At 36.2% G+C, this 20,262-nt stretch overlaps 1 protein-coding gene across 8 annotated transcripts in view; it reads right to left on the minus strand.

The window, feature by feature from the left end:
• Positions 1-20,262, minus strand: part of ANKS1B (ankyrin repeat and sterile alpha motif domain containing 1B) — a 1,153,827-nt gene that overhangs the window by 993,934 nt on the left and 139,631 nt on the right. For all 8 annotated transcript variants that reach the window (XM_086400851.1, XM_086400849.1, XM_086400852.1 and 5 more), the window contains exons 2-3: positions 17,023-17,103; positions 2,645-2,801 (exon numbers count right to left, since the gene is read on the minus strand). In XM_086400851.1, the coding sequence (XP_086256977.1) occupies positions 2,645-2,801; positions 17,023-17,103 (238 nt within the window). The remainder of the gene's footprint in view (positions 1-2,644; positions 2,802-17,022; positions 17,104-20,262) is intronic.

The following is a 20,262-nucleotide window of genomic DNA, read 5'->3' on the forward strand; positions in this document are numbered from 1 at the left end:
TTGCCATTTCCTCCTCAAGGGGATCTTTCCAATCCAGGGACTGAACCTGTGTCTCCTGCACGTATCCTACATTGCAGCTGGATGCTTACCACTGAGCCACTGGGGAAACCACCCAGTTATCATAAGTCTCAGTAAATGTTTGTTATCATTTTCATTCCTGCCCTCTATTGCTTAAATACATAAAGGTATATAATTAATTAGTATACTTCTGTCCCATTGTGGGGGGTGGGGGGGGAGAATAAAGCTAAAATCAAAATTTACCTATGAAAACAAAATTCCTACATCAGAAACTTTTAGAAGAAATAACACTGAATGACAGATCTATGTTACTACTAAAGGAGTATGTACATAACAAACAAAAAATATGGAAAACATGGTATTAAAAAATCTCAAAAAATTTCAACTCATCTAAAATAGAAACCACAACATAAAGTAACAGAATTGAAAAAAGAATTTTGAAGTCCAATCTCCTCAAAAAAAAAAAATTTATATTTAAATTGATTTATTCAACATCACAGAAAATAACAGTTTCTCTATGCTATTTAAAATCCTCAACTGCTGGGCATACACACTGAGGAAACCAGAAGGGAAAGAGACACGTGTACCCCAATGTTCATCGCAGCACTGTTTATAATAGCCAGGACATGGAAACAACCTAGATGCCCATCAGCAGATGAATGGATAATAAAGCTGTGGTACATATACACAATGGAGTATTACTCAGCCATTAAAAAGAATACATTTGAATCAGTTCTAATGAGGTGGATGAAACTGGAACCTATTATACAGAGTGAAGTAAGCCAGAAAGAAAAACACCAATACAGTATACTAATGCATATATATGGAATTTAGAAAGATGGTAACAATAACCCTGTGTACGAGACAGCAAAAGAGACACTGATGTATAGAACAGTCTTATGGACTCTGTGGGAGAGGGAGAGGGTGGGGAGATTTGGGAGAATAGCAGTGAAACATGTATAATATCATGTATGAAACGAGTCGCCAGTCCAGGTTCGATGCACGATACTGGATGCTTGGGGCTGGTGCACTGGGACGACCCAGAGGGAGGGTATGGGGAGGGAGGAGGGAGGAGGGTTCAGGATGGGGAACACAGGTATACCTATGGCGGATTCATTTCGATATTTGGCAAAACTAATACAATATTGTAAAGTTTAAAAATAAAATTAAATTTAAAAAAATAATAATAAAATAAAATCTTCAACATTCAAATGTAAATGTTGGTTAGGGTTTTTTTCCTTATTTTCATGTCATTTAAAAAATATTGCTTGTAGAAACTAATATTCCATTGTTTAACCTTGGTTTGTTTTTCCATCTTATTACTTTAGGTTTGCTTTGGGCATTCAGTTTTAAGAATAACCACCAGATGGCTCATCCCACCAATGATCTTTTAACTTGGTTTTCTGAGGAACAGGAAGCATTCTCATAAATTTCCTTTTTAGATAATAAATAAAGACAGCCATATCCATCATTTTGTAAAGACTTGAATTAACTATTCTCATAAAAATATTCTGCGTTTTGTAACATGAAAACATAGACATTTTTTGTGATATATATTAACAAGATATTTTTCCAATTAATAAAACATTTTTCCTGATTAGTTCTTTACACAACTGCATTTTGATGTAAGAAAACTATTATATTTTCTTCCCTTTGCTGTATACAGCTGGCAAGTATTCATTTTTAATCTGAATTTCAGTCAAGTGTCTGCAAAGTCTATACCCATATTAACAATATGCTAATTGTACTATATTAGATGTGCTTGCCCTAGAGTAACCTCCTTGCACCCATACTGGACAGCGGCCAACCTGCAGCTTAATGCCCTGTTTGTAATTCAATTGTTGGGCAGCACGCTGGTTTTCAAATATAGTTTTACAAAATGGGAACAGTAGGGGGCATGCAGAGCTCATTTATTATCATACTGTACTAGAGGACTGTATTTTACTTTCTGGAATCTGGTCTTATTTATTTAGAACACTGAGAATGGCATTATTTTTTAATATATGCATTAAGTGTAACATGGATACTATGTAGTTGCAAATATTTTGACTTTATCTGTCAGTTTCATCCTGCTGCTGTGTTTTACTGAACTTACTCTAGGCATATGTGTGTGTGTGTGTGTGTATGTGTGTGTACAGGAAATTTTTTATTTAATATGTGACTAGCAACTGCATACATTGTATTTGCATTTTAATTCACAAAATAGCACTTAATATAAAAGTGCTATGTAAATGGTAAAGTATTATGGAAATGATAGCTATCATCATTGTTCTAGCATCTAAAATTTTATTAAGAAAAACTACTTTCACATTATGAATGTCAATTGTTTTATCTTTAAATATTCAATAACTATAAAATGGATGCTCATGTAAGGCAGACAAAAATACTAGAACTACTTAATTTATGTGGGATTTTATTATTAACAAATATCTTTACAAATGTCCAACTTAGTGCCATTGTACCTATAAACAAATGCCAAAGACGTTTTCAAATGTCTCCTTTAGCAAATTCAGCAGTAGGATGATCTTTGGCAGGGTAACGACAGAAATAATTAATTTTTCAATGTGGCTTTGACTTCATAAAACTCTCAAAAATCACAGCATGAGTGAATATTTGACAAACGCACCTGTTCATTGACTCTGGAATGTGATGGTCCATGATGAATAAGAATCTTCACAATTTCCACATCTCCTTTCCAGGCAGCCAGGTGAATAGGAAAATAACCTTTGTTGTCTGCTACATTTGTTGATGCCTCATATTGAAGCAGTTTGAGAACAATGTCCCTAAGAAGGAAAAAAAAATACAACAGAAGAAAATATGCTGAAAAATATGGCTACTATTAAACAGATAATCATAAAAGTATATTAGATACTGACTAGAAATTTAGAGTAATCATTCAAACTACCACCACCACCACCACACACACACACACACACACACACACACATACACACACAGCATTCATTGACTGACCCATACAATTACTAGAGATCTTTTGGGCAAAATTTATCTAATTTTATTAACCGAATGAATATAGTAAAATAACAGTATACCTCTTCATATCTTTCTTAAAAATGGAGTATTCCCAGATAACTTATACCTGAGATTTAGTCTGAAGGAAGACTTGAGGTGCAAGCAAACACCCTGTTTACAAACAAAAAGTTATCATCCTGCTAAAAGACATTTAGGAAATTATACATCATTCTGATAGAGAACTAGAATAAAGGGTTGAAGATTCATATAAAAGAGAAAGCAACACAGTAGGAAAGAGACCCTAAAAGGTTGAAAAAAATTTATAACTTTCAGCCATGGCACAGAACATACTTTGAATGTGTGTTGTTTATACTTGTATACTCTTTCACTTTCCTCCTCCAAGCCTAAGAAATTATTTTAAGAGGGAAATTCATTTATGAAACAAGTTCTATCACTGACACAATTATTCTAATGACAAGATTTCAGAGAAAATAAACCCCATTTTAACATTTCTTTTCTAAAAATAGTATTATTTTATAAGCCCTGAATTTAAAGGACTTGAATGCAAAGTACCAGTTATGCAAGTGAAAGTATTAGTCACTCAGTCATGTCTGACTCTTTGCGACCCCATGGACTGTAGACCACCAGGCTCCTCTGCCCATAGAATTCTCCAGGCAAGAATACTGGAGTGAAAAAAAAAAAAAAAGAATACTGGAGTGGATTGCCATTCCCTTCTTCAGGGGATCTTGCCAACCCAGGGACAGGGATCGAATCCAGGTTTCCTGCATTACAGGAATTTCCTGCATTACATCATTCTTTACCATATGAGCCACCAAGGAAGCCCAGCTATGCAAATTACCAATAATATGACCACTAGAGTATCAATTAGTCTTATTTTTCTTTTTCTTTCCTGTAGAAAATAATAATAATAGTGCCTATTGCTCAACACTGGTAAGAACATTAAATTAGAACATAAAAGAGAAGCCATTCAATGAATAGTAAAACACTATACAAATATTAGTTCTTGCCCCAAGTAAAAACAAAATTCTTTAAAAGTAAAACTCCTTCCTTCAAATCACCTTTGGAAAAACAGTCTGAAAATCAGAAGGAAACCTGAAGTTTGCCCAGTTTCTATGCTTCTCACCTCTCTACCATGTAAGAGGTGTTATATAAACTCTTCCATTCTCAGATAAGTAACTTACAAAGTGGTGAAAAGGATTCAATATTTGAGAATAACAAAAGCAGCTAAGAATCAGAAGATCTGGTTTGAAGTCTTAACTCTCTAATACTTAGTAACTTGGTGTGTGTATGTGTGTACCTGTGTGTGCTCAATCGCTTCAGTCGTGTTTGACTCTTTTTTTGTGTGTAATTAATTGATTTATTTTAATTGGAGGCTAATTTCTTTACAATATTGTAGTGGTTTTTGCCATACATTGACATGAATCAGCAATGGGTATACATGTGTCCCCCATCTGAACCCCTCTCCCATCTCCCTCCCCATTCCATCCCTCAGGGTCACCCCAGTGCTCCAGCCCTGAGCACCCTGTCTCATGCATCAAACCTGGATTGGTGATCTATTTCACATATGGTAATATACATGTTTCAGTGCTATTCTCTCAAATCATCCTACCCTCGCCTTCTCCCAGAGAGTCCAAAAGTCTGTTCTTTTTTTTTTTAATTTATTTATTTTAATTAAATGCTAATTACTTTACAATATTGTATTGGTTTTGCCATACATCAACATGAATCCGCCACGGGTGTACACGTGTTCCCAATCCTGAACCCCTCTCCCACCTCCCTCCCCATACCATCCCTCTGGGTCATCCCAATGCACCAGCCCCAAGCATCCTGTATCCTGCATCAAATCTGTTCTTTATCTGTGTATCTTTTGCTGTCTCACATATAGGGTCATCATTACCACCTTTCTAAATTCCATATGCATGTGTTAATATACTGTATCGGTGTTTTTCTTTCTGGCTTTCTTCACTCTGTATAATAAGTTCCAGTTTCATCAACCTCATTAGAACTGATTCAAATGCATTCTTTTTAGTAGCTGAGTAATATTCCATTGTGTGTACCACAGCTTTCTTATCCATTTGTCTGCCGACGGACATTTAGGTTGCTTCCATGTCCTAGCTATTGTAAACAGTGCTGCGATGAACATTGGGGTACACATGTCTCTTTCAATTCTGGTTTCCTTGGTGTGTATGCCCAGCAGTGGGATTGGTAGGTCATATGGCAGTTCTATTTCCAGTTTTTAAGGAATCTCCACACTGTTCTCCATAGTGGCTATATTAGTTTGTGTTCCCACCAATGGTGTAAGAGGGTTCCCCTTTCTCCACACCCTCTCCAGCATTTATTGCTTGTAGACTTTTGGATAGCAGCCATTCTGACTGGTGTGAAATGGTACCTCATTGTGCTTTTGATTTGCATTTCTCTGATAATGAGTGGTGTTGGGCATCTTTTCATGTGTTTGTTAGCCATCTGTATGTATTCTTTGGATAAATGTCTGTTTAGTTGTTTGGCCCATTTTTTGATTGGGTCATTTATTTTTCTGGAATTGAGCTGCAGGAGCTGCTTGTATATTCTTGAGATTAATTCTTTGTCAGTTGCTTTGTTTGCTATTATTTTCTCCCATTCTGAAGGCTGTCTTTTCACCTTGCTTATAGTTTCCTTCGTTGTGCAAAATCTTTTAAGTTTAATTAGGTCCCATTTGTTTATTTTTGCTTTTATTTCCATTACTCTGGGAGGTGGGTCATAGAGGATCTTGCTGTGATTTATGTCAGAGAGTGTTTTGCCTATGTTTTCTTCTAGTTGTTTTATAGTTTCTGGTCTTACATTTAGATCTTTAATCCATTTTGAGTTTATTTTTGTGTATGGTGTTAGAAAGTGTTCTAGTTTTATTCTTCCACTGCTGGTTGACCAGTTTTCCCAGCACTAATTGTTAAAGAGATTGTCTTTTCTCTGTTGTATATTATTGCCTCCTTTGTTAAAGATAAGATGCCCATAGGTGCATGGATTTATCTCTGGGCTTTCTGTTTTGTCCCATTGATCTATATTTATGTCTTTGTGCCAGTACCATACTGTCTTGATGACTGTAGCTTTGTAGTATAGTCTGACATCAGGCAGGTTGATTCAAGATTGCTTTGGCTATTCGAGTTTTTTTTTTTTTTTTTCCCATACAAATTGTTAAATTATTTGTTCTAGTTTTCTGAAAAATACCATTGGTAGCTTGATAGGGATTGCATTGAATCTATAGATTGCTTTGGGTAATACACTCATTTTCACTATATTGATTCTTCTGATGCATGAACATGGTATATTTCTCCATCTATTTGGGTCCAATAGATGGACTTCCAAAGAAATCTTTGATTTCTTTCATCAGCATTTTGTGGTTGTAACCCTATAGACGGTAGCCTGTCGGGCTCCTCTGTTCATGGGATTCTCCAGGCAAAGATACTGGAGCGGGTTGCCATGCCCGCCCCCAGGGGATCTTCCCCGTCCAGAGGTCAAAGCTGCATCTTATGCAGTTCCTGCATTGCAGGCAGATTCTTTACCAATCTTGGACACTTCAAATAACCTCTGTCTCTCTTTCAGACACTGTTAAAATGGAATTTAGAGATTACATATAGCTGCTGGTCTAAAAGGGTTGTGGTATGAATCAAATGAGAAATGAATATTACTGTAAAACTGTATACAATTAAAAACTATTCTTAAAGCTATTTGCTGCAATATTAAACAATTTTTGCCTTCTTTTTTCTTGAACTGAAGTATATAAGTATTTAAATAAAAGGTAAAATAACACCAAAGGAAGCATTGTTAAATACCTGGGAGTGATCAGTAGAATTTATCCTACCAAAAAAAAAAGCCTTCTCCAAATCCATGTATTAAAAAGGGACAATTATGTGAAGGGTTTTAATTTCATTCTTCAATGCCTAAGCAAATCAAAAAGAATTCTGAAACTTCTAAACATTTCCTTTCTAAGAGGAAAGAGGAAAATTTTATGGAGTCATCAATACTATTTTCTTTTACTCTCAAACCCTTCAGAATTTCATTTGTTCTTGGGCTCAGTTTTTGTTGACATTTTCAAATAATGTGTGTGATATGCATTTATTATCAAGAAGAGTTATGATATACTGAAAAAACTGACCATCTTACTAATTATTTGTATTATGTAAGTTACTACCATCTAATATCTAAATCATTAAAGAATAATCTGCATGTTTATAAAATTGTCTTTTGTGAACACCAAGATTCTAAATAAATACTATTATTTATATTTAAGTTTTTTAGCTTATTTTATTAAATAAATATTCTATAAAATTTATTTTTTAATTTAAATGTATTTAAAATCTTTTCTCTTATTCAGAGATACCAGCTAATGAACTGGGTAAACTCAGATTTCTAATAAAAAAACATATTTTTGAAATATAAAGTTATATCTTTGATCAAATGAGTGCCTATTGGTCTCACTGAAACTTAAGCAAAATATTAATCAATAAAGTATCATTAATCTTTCTTATGATATATCCATGTATACCACAAGTAATATGCATTATACAGGCCTTTTTCATCCAGGCTTATCAAGAACAAATTAAATTTCAGTTACTTTCTTTAATGTCTAAACAAGAAGAGTAGTTGTTTTTGGTTTTGGGGGTAGTTGGTTTTGGGGAGGGATATAATTGAAATATAACATGATTTTAGTTTCAAGTGTACAACATAATGATCTGATACATTGCAAACTGATCACCATGAGCCTAGTTAACTTCTCTTTTTTTACTTTTATTTAAGTTGCATCTTATATCTTCCAAAAGTATCATGAATATGTTGACTGTGCTTGGTTATCTGGCATGAAATATTAAGTTATATTGATGAAAACTGTCTATAAGCTAGCAAGCAGAAAATACCTATATCTTAAAACTAAAGTGGTAATCTTTCTTACAGCATTTGACAAAAAATTCTCCAAAACACTAAAATAAATGTAATTGATGAGATCACAGAAAAAATAATTCCATTTCCTAGGAACAAAACAAAATACCCAATTAAGTTTAATAATAATTCAGTTTAAATCACTGCAACATTTTGCAGCTTGAGGTTAAAAATGTTTGTTCAGGTAAAAATAGGAATTCTAAAAAGTATTGATTTTTGCTATCATGTTTAATTTGTTTCATTTTTTGATAGACATAAATAATACTTCTGATTAGTATGAAATGTCTTTTAAGAAGTTCAGTATACATTATAAGGAAAATTAAATTAATTGGGAAGATTCAACATTCAAATTTCTTTACCTCAACAGCAAGTTGCCTTACAGTTAACCAAAGAAATTTATTTCATTTCATCCTCCTGTGTTTGCAATGTTTATCGCAGCACTGTTTATAATAGCCAGGACATGGAAGCAACCTAGATGTCCATCAGCAGATGAATGGATAAGAAAGTTGTGGTACATATACACAATGGAGTATTACTCAGCCATTAAAAAGAATACATTTGAATCAGTTCTAATGAGGTGGATGAAACTGGAGCCTATTATACAGAGTGAAGTAAGCCAGAAAGAAAAACACCAATACAGTATACTAACGCATATATGTGGAATTTAGAAAGATGGTAATGATAACCCTGTATGCAAGACTGCAAAAGAGACACAGATGTATAGAACAGTCTTTTGGACTCTGTGAGAGAGGGCAAGGGTGGGATGATTTGGGAGAATGGCATTGAAACGTATATATTATCATATGTGAAACGAATTGCCAGTCCAGGTTTGATGCATGATACAGGGTGCTCAGGGCTAGTGCACTGGGATGACCCAGAGTGATGGGATGGGGAGGAAATTGGGAGGGGGTTTCAGGATGGGGAACACATATACACCTGTGGCAGATTCATGTTAATGTATGGCAAAACCAATAAAATATTGTAAAGTAAAAAAAAATTTTTTTTTAAACAAAGAATTTTGAAATAAATGCAAATCATCTTCATATGGATGTAATAAGCTAATGACATGCAAATTATCCATTAATAAACTAATGAAATTCTCAAAGTCATTAAGGCCCTTTTGATTTCAGACTTTCTTAAGGATTTTATTTCTCTTTTTTGGAAATAAAGTTGCAAAAATGCTCAACGTAGTCAGAAGACTTTAGGACAATACACTTCATTTTCTAACTGGAGCTCCATTATATACTGAATTCACTCCCATAGATTTATTTTCAGATAAAATGAATAAAGTCAAATTTAACTAGTTAATATTCTAATCCAAGAAAGAAGCAATCAACCAAAGATATTTGTAGGTGATTCAAAGAGCAACTTCATGGACTAGATTATATAAATTTTTAGAGGAAGTGCTCTTCTTTCATTAGAAAGTCTATTGTGAGCAAATCAAAGGTATAGCAGATAGTTTACTATCTAGAGTCTAGACCCAATTTGAGATACAATCTTGATTATAGATAATGAAGGATTATCTATAATTGAATCCTTGTCTAGGATTCAAGCATTAATATTTAAAGAATCAAAAGCAAGAACAGAAAATAACCCCACACATATCAAATAACAAACATACTTCAAAGATACAATAACAATTTATTACTGACATTTTCCAAAACAGCATCCAAGAATCACAATGTACCCAACATAGTTTAATGAGATGAAACTTAACAAGAAAATAAAACCAGCAATTTTCTAAGAAGAGAGAAATCAGAATGAAATATGAACATACAGGTTTAGTAAAACTTTATAGGGATTATTAAAATAATAAGATGATTATTTTAAAAGACAGAAAAGAAAGAGCAAAGAAAAGAAGGAAAGAGGAAGAGAGGGAAAGAGGAGAGAAGAAGGGAAGAAAGGAGGGAGTTAAAAAAGGGAGGAGGAAGTGGAGGAAAAAAGAGGAAGTTGGCTATTTCAGAAGAAATTGCTATTGCTATTCAGAAGAGAATTAATTAAAGCAATAAAATTTGCAAAAGAAATATATGAGAGAGACAATGAATCTTCCATATTTTAAAAAGAAAAAGAAGAAAAGATAAATCTCTAGCCTATCTACTGAAATAATTTATTTACAATCATTGCCAGTTAAATTTGTTCTACTGACTGTGCTTTTTCTATCATTTAAAAGTAACAATTTTCTCATCTGTAATTACAAATGACTCAGGAAATCACCAAGAGTATTTCTATTGTGTCCTGATTTGGCTAAGTGGAGACGAATTTTTCATTGTGAAATAATGTACTTCAGGTATATAAAATGTTGTTCCATTTGTGGGCTAACTAGCAGTGATAAACGAGACTCTCAATAAAACATACAAAATAGTGAGGATACAGTCTTAATTTGCAGTGTGAAGGCCACAGATTATATATTGGAGGAAAGGGGAAAGGATGTGCCCAAAGCAAATGAATAAACTATAAGACCCTGTAACATTTCTTCTAGCTCTATAATTCCATGAACTTCCTTGGTGGCTCGGTCCATAAAGAAACCGCCTGCAATGCAGGAGACCCAGGTTCGATTCCTGAGTTGGGAAGATCCCCTGGAGAAGGAAATAGCAACCCATTCCAGTATTCTTGCCTGGAGAATCCCATGGACAGAAGAGCCTGGTGGGCTACAGACCATGGGGTCCAAAGAGTTGGACATGACTGAGCAACTAACACTTTCAGCCTAGAAACCATGTTTGTGAAAACAATCTAAAGTTGATGGATACAAGCAGCAAGAACAAGGATAGAAATGAAGTGTTTCTATGCTGACGGCTAAGCCTTGCTTGGGAGGAATACAGCACAATGTTTCATTAACTATTTGAAGTGAGAATACCAAAGACAAAGAAAAGGAAAACCATTGTCCTCTGGCTCTGAGGTATATTCTATGACAAGTTTTTATTCTACAAATATCTTTTCTTATGGCAATATTTAACTGAGCATTCCGTGAGAATACACTACTTGATGATAATGGGAGGCAGCCAGAAATACATAATGTGACAGAGAAAAACCAATAAGAAATTAGAACACTGATGTGCATACAGTCATAGAGGGATACAAGGTAAATTACAGGTCAAAGTATACACTCGGACTCTAGATACAGCCCCACCTTAATGATTAAGTGGCCACTAAGTCACTTATCCAGCATGGTCTTGTTTCTCCATCTATAAAATAAAAGAAGTAATGAAGGTAGGATAGAATAAATGATCTCTAACTTTAAAAGTCCTTGATAAATTAAATAATTTAAAATCAAGAATTCTTTCTAGATGAAAATCCAAATTTCAGAACTGTAACATCATAGTACCTAACTGAGCCACAAATAACAAAATATTATATCATAAAATGTTATAATTAGAAGGAATATGGTGTATTCAGTACATTTGAACTGAGGCATAAAGAGGTTAATTAAATGGCTCAAGGTCACATAACTGGCAGGGAGGGAGAGATGGGATTAGAATTTTCCTACTTTTTTCTAACACCTGCATGATGACACTAAGTAAAATCTTTCTCTTTTGGGAAAGTAAGAGGGAGGGAATGCCATCTGAGTGGTTTTGTTAAAAAAAAAAAAAAGGGCAAAAAAATTAAAAAGAAAAATGATACCTTTAGATGAAAGCAAAGCAGAGATATATAATCCTCAGAGAACATCTTCAATTAAAGATCTTAAAAGAAATACAGTCAAATTCCCATCTCTTTATGATAAGCTTAGTGACTGCTATTCAATTCACCTAAATTATCCTCACTTTTTACACTGCCAATAAAACTAAAAATTGTGCAAGAAGCCTCAGAGAAATATATCTTAATGGTTAGAACTTCATAGGATGTCACATATAAACCAAAAACATTTACTTAAAACCACTGAAAATCAAGAAAGGGACATTTGGGTACAATATTATTTTGAGAAATAATGCCAAGCTAAGGTAGAACGAGAAAAGTTGTATAGCTCAAATAGTCAAGCCCAAGATCTTCCGTCCATTATACTTGATAGCTTGTCTTCCCAGCTGGGACCAAGAAATATGGTTCCACCAGAGCCACTGAATCCCCAACTAAGATGGCCAAAGAAGTCAGCTTGGGCTGATTTAATTGACTTCCCTCCTGACAATTCAGGTATGAAGAAGAATAAATAGCATTTCCTTTAAAAGACTCAGATGGTAAGGATCTGGACACATTTTCCGCTCTAGAGAAGGGTAGCAAAATAGCTGAAAAAGACTCGGCAAAATAAAAAGTTCTTAGGTCGGCGGTATAAGGTTACGTCATATAGAATAAGGACTGGATGAAAAAAAATGTAATTTGAGAATTCCAATACTAAGGATCTAAGTGATGAAACATTAAGTTTATGATATTTTACATAATTCAAATATTCTTCAAACAGAATGATAATGTTCAATTTATGCAATAAGTTTCAAGGTAAACATGTCATAATGATCAGATCAGATCAGTCACTCAGTTGTGTCCGACTCTTTGCGACCCCATGAATTGCAGCACACCAGGCCTCCCTGTCCATCACCAACTCCCGGAGTTCACTCAGACTCATGTCCATTGAGTTAGTGATGCCATCCAGCCATCTCATCCTCTGTCGTCCCCTTCTCCTCTTGCCCCCAATCCCTCCCAGCATCAGAGTCTTTTCCAATGAGTCAACTCTTTGCATGAGGTGGCCAAAGTACTGGAGTTTGAGCTTTAGCATCATTCCTTCCAAAGAAATCCCAGGGCTGATCTCCTTCAGAATGGACTGGTTGGATCTCCTTGCAGTCCAAGGGACTCTCAAGAGTCTTCTCCAACACCACAGTTCAAAAGCATCAATTCTTCAGCGCTCAGCCTTCTTCACAGTCCAACTCTCACATCCATACATGACCACAGGAAAAACCATAGCCTTGACTAGACAGACCTTTGTTGGCAAAGTAATGTCTCTGCTTTTCAATATGCTATCTAGGTTGATCATAACTTTCCTTCCAAGGAGTAAGCGTCTTTTAATTTCATGAGTGCAGTCACCATCTGCAGTGATTTTGGAGCCCAGAAAAATAAAGTCTGACACTGTTTCCACTGTTTTCCCATCTATTTCCCATGAAGTGGTGGAACCGGATGCCATGATCTTCGTTTTCTGAATGTTGAGCCTTAAGCCAACTTTTTCACTCTCCACTTTCACTTTCATCAAGAGGCTTTTTAGTTCCTCTTCACTTTCTGCCATAAAGGTGGTGTCATCTGCATATCTGAGGTTATTGATATTTCTCCCAGCAATCTTGATTCCAGTTTGTGCTTCTTCCAGTCCAGCGTTTCTCGTGATGTACTCTGCATAGAAGTTAAATAAACAGGGTGACAATATACAGCCTTGACAAACTCCTTTTCCTATTTGGAACCAGTCTGTTGTTCCATGTCAAGTTCTAACTGTTGCTTCCTGACCTGCATACAAATTTCTCAAGAGGCAGATCAGGTGGTCTGGTATTCCCCTCTCTTGAAGAATTTTCCACAGTTTATTGTGATCCACACAGTCAAAGGCTTTGGCATAGTCAATAAACCAGAAATAGATGTCTTTCTGGAACTCTCTTGCTTTTTCTATGATCCAGCGGATGTTGGCAATTTGATCTCTGGTTCCTCTGCCTTTTCTAAAATCAGCTTGAACATCAGGAAGTTCACGGTTCACATATTGCTGAAGCCTGGCTTGGAGAATTTTGAGCATTACTTTACTAACGTGTGAGATGAGTGCAATTGTGCGGTAGTTTGAGCATTCTTTGGCATTGCCTTTCTTTGGGATTGGAATGAAAACTGACCTTTTCCCGTCCTGTGGCCACTGCTGAGTTTTCCAAATTTGCAGGCATATTGAGTGCAGCACTTTCACAGCATCACCTTTCAGGATTTGAAATAGCTCAACTGGAATTTCATCACCTCCACTAGCTTTGTTCGTAGTGATGCTTTCTAAGGCCCACTTGACTTCACATTCCAGGATGTCTGGCTCTAGGTCAGTGATCACACCATCGTGATTATCTGGGTCATGAAGCTCTTTTTTGTACAGTTCTTCTGTGTATTCTTGCCATCTCTTCTTAATATCTTCTGCTTCTGTTAGGTCCATACCATTTCTGTCCTTTATCGAGCTCATCTTTGCATGAAATGTTCCTTTGGTATCTCTGATTTTCTTGAAGAGATCCCTAGTCTTTCCCATTCTGTTGTTTTCCTCTATTTCTTTGCATTGATCGCTGAAGAAGGCTTTCTTATCTCTTCTTGCTATTCTTTGGAACTCTGCATTCAGATGTTTATATCTTTCCTTTTCTCCTTTGCTTTTCGCTTCTCTTCTTTTCACAGCTATTTGTAAGGCCTCCCCAGACAGCCATTTTGCTTTTTTGCATTTCGTTTCCATGGGAATGGTCTTGATCCCTGTCTCCTGTACAATGTCACGAACCTCAGTCCATAGTTCATCAGGCACTCTATCTATCAGATCTAGGCCCTTAAATCTATTTCTCACTTCCACTATATAATCATAAGGGATTTGATTGAGGTCATACCTGAATGGTCTAGTGGTTTTCCCTACTTTCTTCAATTTAAGTCTGAATTTGGCAATAAGGAGTTCATGGTCTGAGCCACAGTCAGCTCCTGGTCTTGTTTTTGCTAACTGTATAGAGCTTCTCCATCTTTGGCTGCAAAGAATATAATCAATCTGATTTCAGTGTTGACCATCTGGTGATGCCCATGTATAGAGTCTTCCCTTGTGTTGTTGGAAGAGGGTGTTTGCTATGACCAGTGCATTTTCTTGGCAAAACTCTATTAGTCTTTGCCCTGCTTCATTCTGTATTCCAAGGCCAAATTTGCCTGTTACTCCAGGTGTTTCTTGACTTCCTACTTTTGCATTCCAGTCCCCTGTAATGAAAAGGACATCTTTTTTGGGTGTTAGTTCTAAAAGGTCTTGCAGGTCTTCATAGAACCGTTCAACTTCAGCTTCTTCAGTGTTACCAGTTGGGGCATAGACTTGGATTACTTTGATATTGAATGGTTTGCCTTGGAAACGAACAGAGATCATTCTGTCGTTTTTGAGATTGCATCAAGTACTGCATTTCGGACTCTTTTGTTGACCATGATGGCCACTCCATTTCTTCTGAGGGATTCCTGCCCGCAGTAGTAGATATAATGGTCATCTGAGTTAAATTCACCCATTCCAGTCCATTTCAGTTCGCTGATTCCTAGAATGTCGACATTCGCTCTTGCCATCTCTTATTTGACCACTTCCAATTTGCCTTGATTCATGGACCTGACATTCCAGGTTCCTATGCAATATTGCTCTTTACAGCATCGGACCTTGCTTCTATCACCAGTCACATCCACAGCTGGGTATTGTTTTTGCTTTGGCTCCATCCCTTCATTCTTTCTGGAGTTATTTCTCCACTGATCTCCAGTAGCATATTGGGCAGCTACTGACCTGGGGCGTTTCTCTTTCAGTACTAGGACCACAGCCTTGTCTAGTCCAAGACGGGTGGGTCATGGTGGAGAGATGTGACAGAATGTGGTCCACTGGAGAAGCGAATGGCAAACCACTTCAGTATTCTTGCCTTTAGAACCCCATGAACAGTATAAACAGTCAGAATGATAAATAATGACAAAAATGGTAAGGTCCTTGTATGAGAGCTTTAAGATCATGAAGTGTAATCAAGTATAACTAAGTCTCAATTTGTGTCTCAATTCACAGAATAAAAGAAATGTTAAATGCAAAATTAAAAGATAACTATCAGTAATTTTGGAGGCTTTCCAGGTGGCTCAGTGGTAAAAGAATCTGCTTGCAATGCAGGAGATGCAGGTTTGATCCCTGGGTAAGGAAGAATCCCTGGAAAAGGGAATGGCAACCCACTCCAGTATTCTTGCCTGGGAAGTCCCATGGACAGAGGAGCCTGGTGGGCTACAGTCCATAGGGTTGTAAACAGGCAGACACAACTTAGTGACTTAGCACACTATAGTAATTTTAAGGCAGTAATTACCATGCTTAAAACTACTGAAGTGAAATGAAATGATTCAGATCTGAAAAGACTAACTTGAATAATTAAAGCAAAGGAAAAACAGATAGGAGAGGAGACACATGAACAAGGTCACCTTTCTTCTGATGAAGGACGACAGAACATTTGACTCATTCAGAGGACTCCTCACACTGTCACTAAACCATTAGGTTTCCTGGCTAAAACATTGTCAATAAAATACTGTTGATGGTTATACATTTTTTCACCCTCCATATCATAGACTATCACATTATTTGAAATATAATTCCACAGGTTAAAGAGGTTTAAAACCCGAGAGACCATTCATGAATGACAGAGAGAAAGCATGTTAGCTTAGTTTGAGGATTTCAAAGAGGTTTGTCAAAGTGGCCATGGCTTATAAAAGCAAGACTCTACTAAAAGAGTTCATTCTTAGTGAATAATCCTATAATTCGTGAAGATACCCCAGAAAGTAGGGAGGCATCATTGAGTGGTTTATCCCATCAGTCCCTAATCTTTTTGGCACCAGGGACTGGTTTCATAGAAGACAATTTTTCCACAGACCCAGGGAGTGAGGAGAAGGGTGGTTTGGGGATGATTCTCACAAGGAGCACACAACCTAGATCCCTTACATGCACAGTTCACAGTAGGGTTCACGCTCCTGTGAGAATCTAATGAATGTCACTGACCTAACAGGAGGCAGAGTTTAGGCATTAATGCGAGTAATGGGGAGAGTTTGTAAATACAGACAAGCTTTGCTCACTCTCCTGCCTCTCACCTCCTGCTGTACAGCCTGCTTCCTAACAGGCCATGGACCAGTACCTATGTGTGGCCCAGGGGTTGGGAACCCCTGGTTTATCCCATTCCCATGCCAAATGTACACGTGACTAACATGGTCCTGGCACTTCTTCCATTTTCCCTGTGTGGTCTTTGACTTGATCTGCACTCTGCACATACTCATCCTCAGCAACATTCCTACCACTTTCAACATGTCAAGTGTTGAGCACCTGGTGCTTCTCCAAATTCATCTAAGCCCAGGGGACTCGTGGCAACATGAAACAGGAACCATCAGACATAATTAACTTCATCACATGTAACTAAATACACACAGATTCCAGTCCAAATAAGTGGCACTTACTTATGTCCATTTAAGGCTGCATGGTGTAAAGCCGTGTAACCCGAACTGTCTGTGCAGTTCACATTGGGGCCTCGCCAGATGCTGCAAATAAAGCACAAGCACACAGTTAACAGGGGAGCAGAACTGTGCTTTGCAAAATAGTCAGCAGCATGTTTCAGATGAGGATTTTACTCATGTGAAAACAACTGCCACCTTTCCTGCACTCCCCTCAGAACAATATCTTTATTCATTTATTTGATGAAGAGAAATTATTAGTGAGTAAGTTTGAGTGAACTCCGGGAGTTGGTGATGAACAGGCAGGCCTGGCGTGCTGTGATTCATGGGGTCGCAAAGAGTCGGACACGACTGAGCAACTGAACTGAACTGAAAGCTACCATTAGAAATTATTAGCAAATGCAGACCCCCTGGTATTCCTTAAATTTGGACCCCAAAATTCCCTGTAACTTTCAGTCATTACTTAAATATTGGATCCAATTAACGTTCAACTATTATATTCTTTACCAAGAAGAAAGATTTAAGTCACCTGCCTCCTCCTTTTCAACACACTCATTCTGAGATGGCAGTGGTTTGCATAAGTTATATTTTTGGATATGGAAAGAATATAAACACTTCTTGCTGTTCCATTGCTAGCAAGAGAATGTAAAACATATTTCACCCTTGAAAATATAATTAGATTTGATTATCACAGACCATAAAAAGATTCTAATAGTTTTGAAGTTATTTTACTATACAATATATTTTGACGATAACATATAACTATAAGAAAGAATCCATTTTATCCTTGATCACTACAATTATAGAAACTATAGTTTAAAAAAAATAGGTATTGAAAGTTTTCCAAAAGTAAATCTCCCAAAAAAACTCTGATGTTATCAAAGCCATCAAAACTAACATTTAATGACAAACTTGGAGAAGGAAATGGCAACCCACTCCAGTATTCCTGCCTGGAGAATCCCATGGACAGAGGAGCATGACAGGCTACAGTCCATGGGATTGCAAGAGTCAGACACGGCTTGGCGACTAAACCACCACTGCCAATGACAAACTAATTCATGTATTCACAAAATATTTATTGTGTATCAATTGTATGCCACATATTAAGCTAAGTACTGAGAGCACAAAGTCATAATTCAAGGGCCTTCTTTACAAGAGCAGAGTCTAATGGAGAAGAGAGACACATAAACTAACAAGTACAGGCTAGTAAGATAATCCAGGTACCAGAGAGCACACAAGCATCTCTGAGAAGAGAATAAACAGCTATTCAAAATGAGAGATCACAACCAAGTTGAGACAGTGAAAATGAGTAGAATGTTCTTATTCGACAGTTATAAAAAGTCAAACCAATAAGATGCAGAGATCAGTTGAAGGAAGGATACAATAGGAAGGATACAAAAGTACAATAGTTAGCACAGAATCACTCAAGTTAAATGTCTAAGTGACCGAAAGGAAAATGACATTAACTAAGCTGCGAAAAGAAAGGCAAATCTGCTGGAGGAAGACAGTGCAGATGGAAAGCAAACAATGACTTCAGGCTTGGAAACATTAAATTTCAGGTATCTGACATACTTATATAAAAGTAAGGATCTCCAGAAAACTATGAAAATATCTAGTTACAAGCATGGTTCTTAAGTTAGACAACCTGATTTCAAAAACCTGGCTCCATTACTTGCTGGGGGTAGCCCTGGATAAAGTATTTAATCTCTCTCAAGTATTTAATTCCTTGTCTGCAAAATATAGATGATGATAATAGTACTACTACCTTAAAATGTTGTGAGGATCAAATGAATCAGTACTTATAAAGCACTTTGGGCAGTAGTTGAACATAGCACTAGCATCTATTATATTTTTTATGTTTGTTCAATAAATTGTTATACGATAAAACCAAGGGAGTGCTTGATTTCAGACTCTCTAAGAGACAGGCCATCAGCTGGGCATGGTGGCATGCACCTGTAATCTCTGCTACTCAGGAGGCTGAGGCTGGAGGACTGCTTGAACCCAGGAGTTCTGGGCTGCGGTGCACTATGCCAATTGGGTGTCCACACTAAGTTCAGCATCAATATGGTGACCTCCTAGGAGAGGTCATTAGGCTCAAATACCTCAGTGGAAAATCTGTATATGAAGGCAAGGTGAAACCTTCTCTCAAATGTTGATATTAGCCAAAATATCAATCCCTGGGTGAAAAAAAAAAATCAAACCTAAGTTAGGTAGATAGTTCCAAGTTCAACGCAACTGAAAATCTTAAAACTTCCCAGCCCTCACTGAAGTGGTCAGAGAACTTATATGAACGTATATTGTGAGGAAAAAAAGAAAGAAAGAAAAATATAGGACGGACAGTAGAACCATGGATAATTAACAATACTTTAGGGTCCAACATAGGGAAAAAGTTACATGAAGAACACTGAGAGTTGCCCAAGAGTAAATAAAACCAAGATAAAGCATTATACAATTTAAAACAGGAAACTGTCCCCAAAAAAAGAAATGAGATAAGAATTAAACTATTTGATAATAAAGAAGGTCTTGAGGAAATTAATGATGTAATATAACCAGTCAATTGTAAGATTTTAACTTTATTTTTATCTTAACTTCATTTCAATCCAGTGGTTTATTTTCTTTAGTGGTAGCTTACCTCCTGAGAATAAAAAAAAGTGACAGTTAAACCAGGAAAGTTATAAGATATGAATATGTTTTACAATTTCGTTATTATTGTTAGACTTTTAGCAATCTTTTTTTTTCTAAATCAATCCTTGAAGCATTTTTAGTTTCCTATTATATTCTTAAAATTTTTATACCTTTGTTTCTCTTGCTTATTTACCCATCTTGCCCTATTAATTTCCACCTTTGAGCCTTTACTCATGCCCTTCTACTAACCTATGATAGATTTTCTAAAAAAGCATCTTACCATTCTTCAAAAGCCTAGATCAAGATTCATCTGCTCCAATAATTTTTCTCTAAATACTGAATACAACAGTTATTTAACAAATATACGCTAAATTATAAATCAAATAACTGATTATTTTTAATGAATAAATTAGCCACAGGTAAAAACAAGTGTTAAGACAAATTCAATGTACTCATTTAAAATAATGTGAAATCAAAAAAATAATAGTAATAATTCAAGAGGCAAAAGAACAAAAAAGCAGAAGAGAGAAACAAGGAAGATTTGATACAAATACAAACGAAACTGTTAGATGATAGATTTAACCATATCAATGACAAAAATAACCACATCAACAATTACAA

The sequence above is a fragment of the Bos grunniens genome, chromosome 5 (assembly GCF_055505025.1).
Source record: "Bos grunniens cultivar Pamir isolate PY7600 chromosome 5, Bosgru_T2T1.0, whole genome shotgun sequence".
NCBI lineage: Eukaryota > Metazoa > Chordata > Mammalia > Artiodactyla > Bovidae > Bos > Bos grunniens.